The sequence below is a fragment of the Fulmarus glacialis genome, unplaced genomic scaffold, assembly GCF_000690835.1.
Source record: "Fulmarus glacialis isolate BGI_N327 unplaced genomic scaffold, ASM69083v1 scaffold4926, whole genome shotgun sequence".
Taxonomy (NCBI): domain Eukaryota; kingdom Metazoa; phylum Chordata; class Aves; order Procellariiformes; family Procellariidae; genus Fulmarus; species Fulmarus glacialis.
In genome coordinates, this window is record NW_009216086.1 from 26448 (window position 1) to 33449 (window position 7002).

The 7002-nt window shown below is 34.7% G+C and overlaps 1 protein-coding gene across 1 annotated transcript in view; it reads right to left on the reverse strand.

Annotated features, from left to right (window-relative positions):
- The window catches only part of OGN (osteoglycin), a 9794-nt gene extending 6467 nt beyond the window's left edge, over positions 1–3327 (reverse strand). Inside the window, exons 1-2 of the mRNA XM_009579155.1 lie at positions 3295–3327; positions 2412–2664 (exon numbers count right to left, since the gene is read on the reverse strand). Of these exons, the coding sequence (XP_009577450.1) occupies positions 2412–2579 (168 nt within the window). The 5' untranslated portion in view covers positions 2580–2664; positions 3295–3327. The remainder of the gene's footprint in view (positions 1–2411; positions 2665–3294) is intronic.
- Between the last annotated feature and the right edge of the window lie 3675 nt (positions 3328–7002).

The following is a 7002-nucleotide window of genomic DNA, read 5'->3' on the forward strand; positions in this document are numbered from 1 at the left end:
AAAAAAAAAACCACCCACAACAAAAAAGTAGCATAAATAACCAATATATTGGAAGTATTTCCTGGCCAGCTATAAAAATTCCTAGCTGTGGAATATCAGTGGAGAAGATTGTTTGGATTATAACCACAGAAAGTTCATTACTTGCATATGTGGGGAATGCACTGAAGGAATATTGGCCTACTTACATACTTAAATTCCACCTGCCTCTTGCACTTTATGCCACAGACATGAATTACCCATAAAAAAAACACATTAACATTCATCTTCATAACACACAAAGGTCTATAAAGCTGATAGCTTATATTCAATGGAATGAATTAGTCCAGATAATTGGATGGTTCTGTTCTGTTATGGAAATTAAGATTTCATGTTTTTAAACTTCCAATATTTTTATTCAAGACTGGAGTGGCTGTGGTTTCAAATAATAATCATTGTAATAAATTTTGTTTGGCTGACATTTTCCTTAGTAGTAGACTAAGGTTCACTTCATTTTGTTGATCGCTAACACAAATAAATTTCTTCTGATGTTTTCACTAAAAATCTTTTTTCTAACTGTGTGTTCAAGCACACAGCAAGGAGTTAAATTTGTCATGCAAGATAGATTTCTGACTGGGCATGTTTGAGGAAATTGTTGGCATGTATTTCGGTTACAGTTAACACTTGAAATATTCTGGGAGCTAGAATTTGTGCAATAAATGAATAGAAGATTTGTTTGCACATCCCATGATTTAAATTGGGAATACTGGGACTTGTATAGATGTATTTGTTGCACATAAGGAACTAATTTATTATTTTGCAATGAAAACATGTAATTGGAGAACTGACCTGATACTAATAAAGAGTGACTGCATTCCTAGAATTATCCTAAGCAGAACTGTTGGCCTTCAGAAGACCTCTAGTTTATAGCACTGCCAGTACAGGCTTTGATTAGTCTGTGGCACGTCTGTTGGCAGCATTTCCTTGTAGGTATACTCCTTATTGTTCTTTTTACTGAAACAGTAGCGTATTCTTATTAGAACGATTTTAGTAATGAATGTCATCTGATGCTGTGCCTGACTAGTTAAAGTTAACATTTTTAATATTTTTTTAAAAAACTTACTCAGTTGCGAGTAGATAGCTACCTATTAGTTAAGAGTAATTTAAATGGTCTCCTTTTCATAGGTTTATGAAACATGTTACTTCATCACTGTGACAGATGTCAGATTTAAAAATATCTTAGACATTTTTAATATAAATATTTAGCTGCTGTTTTTAGTCTTAACAGTGGAAAGCTATAATTTAAGTAGAATTGGGAAAATATTGAAAAGGTATACAGAAGTGATTTTTCAATGTATGTGCTGCAATTTTTTACTTATACTAATTATCTTTTGCTGTCGTCTTTTTTCTTGTTTATCAGACTAAGTTATTGTAAGAAGTACAGTTAATATTAATGAAAACTTCCTTGAATTTATTAATACTTGGTTGTTACCGCTTTGTTTGGATATGTGGTATTTTCCTTGGCAACTAGTCTTGGGGCAATCATTGTTAGTATTTTTTTCCGTCTGTCTGATCAATGTTGTATCTTGCTCTCTTGATGTGGATGGTTTAGGTCCTGTCAGAGGCAGTCTGAACAGAGGTATGAGGCTTTTAACTGTCCCTGTCGGCTGAGGCTGTTGCACTTCATTTAACTCTCCTCTGTTTTTGTCTTCTGCGTAAGTGTTTAATTTAAAAGGCTTGTATGTGGAGCACATAGCAAAAAAGTTCAGAACTGACCGTTTGGGGGTGCTGGTGAGTGCCATGAGGTATAGTCTTTATTGCTACCTTTAAGAATCTCAAAGTGTTAATAATGTAGGTGACTACTGCAGGACTGGACCTTCCATAGTAGTTCAGGACTGCTAAACTGTTGAGTTGCAAAAAACCCAAGCAAGCCACCCCTGAAAAACCAAGGCAAAAAACTTGATAGTTTGGTAAGTCAAAAGAGAAACTGTGGTTTATGCTGGCAGGTTATGTCCAATAAAAAGTACTGTTTCAAGTATTACTTTGATATAAAAAACCCAAATTCCTAAATAAAATCATCCTCTCTGTTTTTAAACAAACTTACTGTGTTAATACAATGTTACTCAAACTGTTGAGCTAGTACGCTAGTATATCCCATTCTTGAAACTCTTACAACAGTAGGCACATAACTACAGCAGAGTTAAAATGATGCATTAGTCTTATTTGTGAAAGCCTGTTTTTTGTGGGTTTCTCAAACTGTAGCAAGGGTAGTATTTTTGTGGTTTTAATTTGAGGCTTTCCCTATGTCTGAAACCATTGTATGTTTTGCTATTATTATAAGACTTTTCCATAAAACTTGCATACATGCATGTAACACCTTATTCATATAATGCTTAGCAGTTAAAAATATTAAAGTGATAATATAAATGAAATACCTTTCTTATATCCTTGGATTGCATTTCATAATCTTGTTGGATCAGGCTTCCCATGGTAACATCTGTATCATACTCATAAAACTGGAGTGATTCTTGCTGTTTAGGTGGTGCTGAATTTACCAAAGGTACAAACACAAACAAAATAAAAGTAGTCTGCAAAGTCTTCATTCTTGCACGGAACACTGTATCTGGCTTTCACTGAGCTGGTGGAGATCTGCTCGTGTGTTGACTATGGAGAATACTTTCTTTGTGACTGGAAATGAAAATGCAGTCCGTCAAAACAATATTTAAAGCCTAGAGGACTAGTTGGCAGGGGTTTCTAACGCATAAGGAACATGGAACAACTTTTAACTCTTGATATCCTTTAATTAGGCTCTAGGGTTATAAAAACTGTTCTTAACATGAAAAGAAACTGGGAATAATAAACAACATTTTCCAACTAATAAGGAAAATATTATCTTAATTGCATTTGCTTGTTTCCCACTGTGTTATTTTTGTTAATAGAAGGAGGATTTTGTAAAGCATTTTATGAAACATCTGGCATGTATGTAGCTGAACTAATTAAAATGAGAATGGTTCAAATGCATTTTTCTCGGTTGTCAAAATAATGATTTTCAAACCTAAATGCTCTATAATAATAATCTCTCATTGCCTTTGTCTATACATTTGAAAGTAAATAAGAGAAGATAACACCTCCTGAATTTTTACAGGTTGTACACTTTTCAGGCAAGGGGAGGAGGCTACAAACGTAATCTTTAAAACATTTTAAATACACAATAATTTTTAAAATAAAACTTTACACAGTATTTTTTCCTGTTTACTGTAATTAAGAGTTTTATTTAAGCTTTAGGTTAATATACTTTTAGGAAAAAAGTCCACCTACCGTTTTAGCAGATAAAAAGTTCTTCTGTGATTGTCATAAAACCAGATATCCTTATCTATATGTTAACCTGAAGTGGATTAATAGAAGAGTAAAGTTATGAATTACATCCAAATTGTTGAAATGAATACTCTTTCAAAGTTTGACAGTCTTAAAAGTGCTTTCCATGGGGTAAAAAATGCTTTGCCAGCATTCTTTCCCAGGTAATATCCTGGAGCAGGGGGGTTGTACTTTGGATAATGTTTGTAAATGTTAAGGCTGTCTAGCTCATCCTACTTTTGATATTACGTGTTAAAATGGTAGCCTTCTGCTTTGTGGTGATTTACTCTTTATAATTGCTAAGGCCTTTTCTGTAAATCAAATATTAATTGTGCAAACTAGAGGTCTATAACAAGGCATGTGTTATCCATTTTGTTTAATGGTTTAGCTAAGAGACAAAGCAGCTGCTTTCTGACTGAGACAGAGGTAGAGCCAAAACATACGTATACCATATTAGTCACATTTTATGAGTAATAAAATGTTTCATTATGAGTTGTATATGTTTAGAGAAGTTTCACCTAAGTAAGAAATGGAAACTTTTCAGTCTGAAGAGTTCTGAAAACAAAAATACTTTTTAGAATTGTGTGTGCGTGTTTTTCAGACAAGTAATTCATGTCTAAATGCTTCATTGAATGACTTGTTAGGCAATTTATTGAAAAATTGGTTTCACAATAAATACTTGTTTTGAGTAAAGTTCTGTGTCAGTTCTATAGATAACTTAGTAAACACTGTCCAGGTGTAGAATTTTCATCTGAACTACAAGCAGCAGTTTTCTGGATTTCTAATGCATTTCTTCCTCCCCCATCCTTTTCCTTATTACGTATTTTTGGCAGTCAGTACAAATGGGAGCCAGATGACCAACTTTAAAGTTTACAAAGTAGCTTTTTTGTGTCTTTAAAAGGTATGTAGCAATAAAATCTATTGGGAATATATTCAGATTTACATTTCTCTTTCATTTTCTCTCAACTAGAGTAATGTTGGGGATAAATAGTGGACCTACTTCGTTAAGTTTTCTTGTAAGTGCTGCCTTATTTAGAAACCAGATGTCTGTAGTAAATTTGCAAATTGTAGAGTGGCTACAGCCATTTGCTCTCTACACTTTTTTCCAGTTTATAATCAGTTACCACTTTCTGAACTCATTAGGCTTTTATAAAAATGTTTTTAGTTTAGCTCATATGCAAATTAAACAATGTCATAGTTTGGAGTTGGGGCTTGCTCTAGGATAATGATTTTGCTGTAAGTATATAACTGAAATGTGAAGGGAAGAGGCTCAATAATAATGGAAATTGGACTCTGAATCACATTGGTTGCTGCTCTGCTGGAACAATAAGAACAACAAAAGTTTTGAAGTGGCTAGGTTGTTAAGGTGTTTTCTGCTGCAGTACAGAGGAACTTTGAGTGGGAAGTACTGTGTGTGATAGAAAGGGTGGATTTGCTGAGGAAGGGACAAAAAAGTTGCAGTGTCAATACCATCTTACCATCCCTCATGGTTTCATGCATGTTTCAGAAGTAATGACAGCAGCTCTGCTTTGTACTTACCTTTTTCCAGCTGCCACCTCCCCGCCAAACATCCATGTTAAGATTTCATCTGGCTCGGCGGGATCCAAGTTTTTCCAATGCTTGAATGTAATCAAAGCATAAATGTTCTAATGGAAAAGTATTAAGTATTGAAGCTGAAAGCATGATATAAAATATTAAATATATTTGTTATATTCTTATAAGAATTTATTTTGTAAGTGCTGAAATCCTAGATTTCAGTTATGTACGTGCAATATCTTGGGAATAGCTTAGTTTTTTCCTTATGTATGACAATTTTTAAAAATGAGGGAAAATTACTAGATAAATGAGGCCTTGAAGATTTAGGAAGTCTTCATGCTCTTACTGCAGTAAGAAAGCTTTTACTGGCTTTGATCTGCAAGAGGAGAAGAGGCTCTGTAATGCTAGAAGACTTTAGTAACAGCTTCTGCAGAAAACATTGTCAAAAGTCTGTGTTCATCAGGGTCACAAGATTTCAGTGGTATGCTTACCACAAAAATATTGTGTAATGTGTGTACTCACTGTTGTTATCCAAGCACTTACAAGAAACTCATGAACACTTACTTACAAATACCTTTGAAGAGTGATATGTTAAGTAATTACTTTGTATGATGTCATCAAGGTTTACCTTACAGTATAGTTTTACTGTCACTTTAAACTGTCGGTGCCAAATAAAGTAGCAGTCCTGTCCCGTATTTCATCTGCTTGTCATCCCTTGTGCTGGGAAGAAAAAAAAAAGTAGTAAAAAATAATTTCAGATAAAACCTGGTTTTTTTATCTGAACATGTAACAGGTGCTCATATCAGCACAAGGAAGGGGATGTCCTAAGTAGCTGCAAACAAGGAAGGATAGTATTGCTTCTTTCGGCAACAGTGCTGCTTTACTATTTATTTAAAATTACTTGAAACAACCACAATATCCAAATCATCTGAAATGAAAAGTGTGGTTCATATGCATTGGCAATAGGGAAGCTGACAGGAAGTATTCACCCTGGCAAGCAGAGTGTGCTTTCTAGGCATTGTTAGTGCTTAGAAGCTTGATATATAGGTACCTGTTTCTTGGACTCTGGTTACAAGGTTCTGTGTACTTAGAAGGTGGTTTCTTTTCTGAAAACCTAAACAAGCTCTGTTGTTAACTAATTGAGCTCCAGTTTTTGAAGAGGGCCTTGATAATGTGTTTATGGTATGCTTTCTGATTTGTCACGTGTGCTTCCCCCCCACCATGATATCTCATTTTCACTGACTGACTTTCTCCACAAGATACTTTCACCTGAAATGTTAGGCATTTTAAATGGCTATTTTACTAATTGTGTTGAAATGGAATTCTGGCTTAAATTTGAACGGTAGTAATTTCCCTATAATTTTGTAAGGATATGAAATGTAGCTGAAGGTGTAAGTAAAATAAACTTTTTTACTTCTAATAGAGGGAATCCAAGTCAGTCTAATGAGGGACACTTGCTCTCTGGATTCTGCTTTCAGAAAAACTTATCTTAAAGGGGAAAGGGTTGCGTACAGAGTAGGTGTAAAATTTGTTCCCCGTTGTGGTCTTCTATCAGGATAGACAGTGAAGAACAAAAGGCTTTTATGAGAGAAAAAGAGAGAAGTTGAATGGGTATGGATGGCAGAGGTAGAAAAGGTATGGGAGAACAAGATGAAAATTAAGGTAACTATCCAAACTATCTGTGTTGCTGATTAAATCTTCTTCAGCATCTGGGAAGCAATCTACTATTTAGTAGTGTTTATCTGTCAAGAGCAGGTAAAGTGAAAAATCAAGCTGAAAATACCCTAGAGTAACTGAGGAAAGATTTTGTTTTGCAGACAGATGAGCAGGTTTTGTGAATTATTTGAACTGGCTGATGTTCAGCTCATTCTGTCTATCTTGTACTTGAATTGGCCTCATGTATTCTGCCCCGCTCAGAGCTTTAGTATGACTAGTTCATTTCTGTTCTCACCTTTCTACTAACACTTCAAAAAAGAAACCGAAGTTTTCCTTAAACACTAATCATGCAGGTGCATACTGCAAAAGCTGCCACGAGCAGTTCTTATGCAGTTCTCATAGGTGCTGGCGTGTTAGTTACCTTTTTACCATGGTGGTGTTTAGCACTTTTTACTTAATCATAGAATCATAGAATCATTA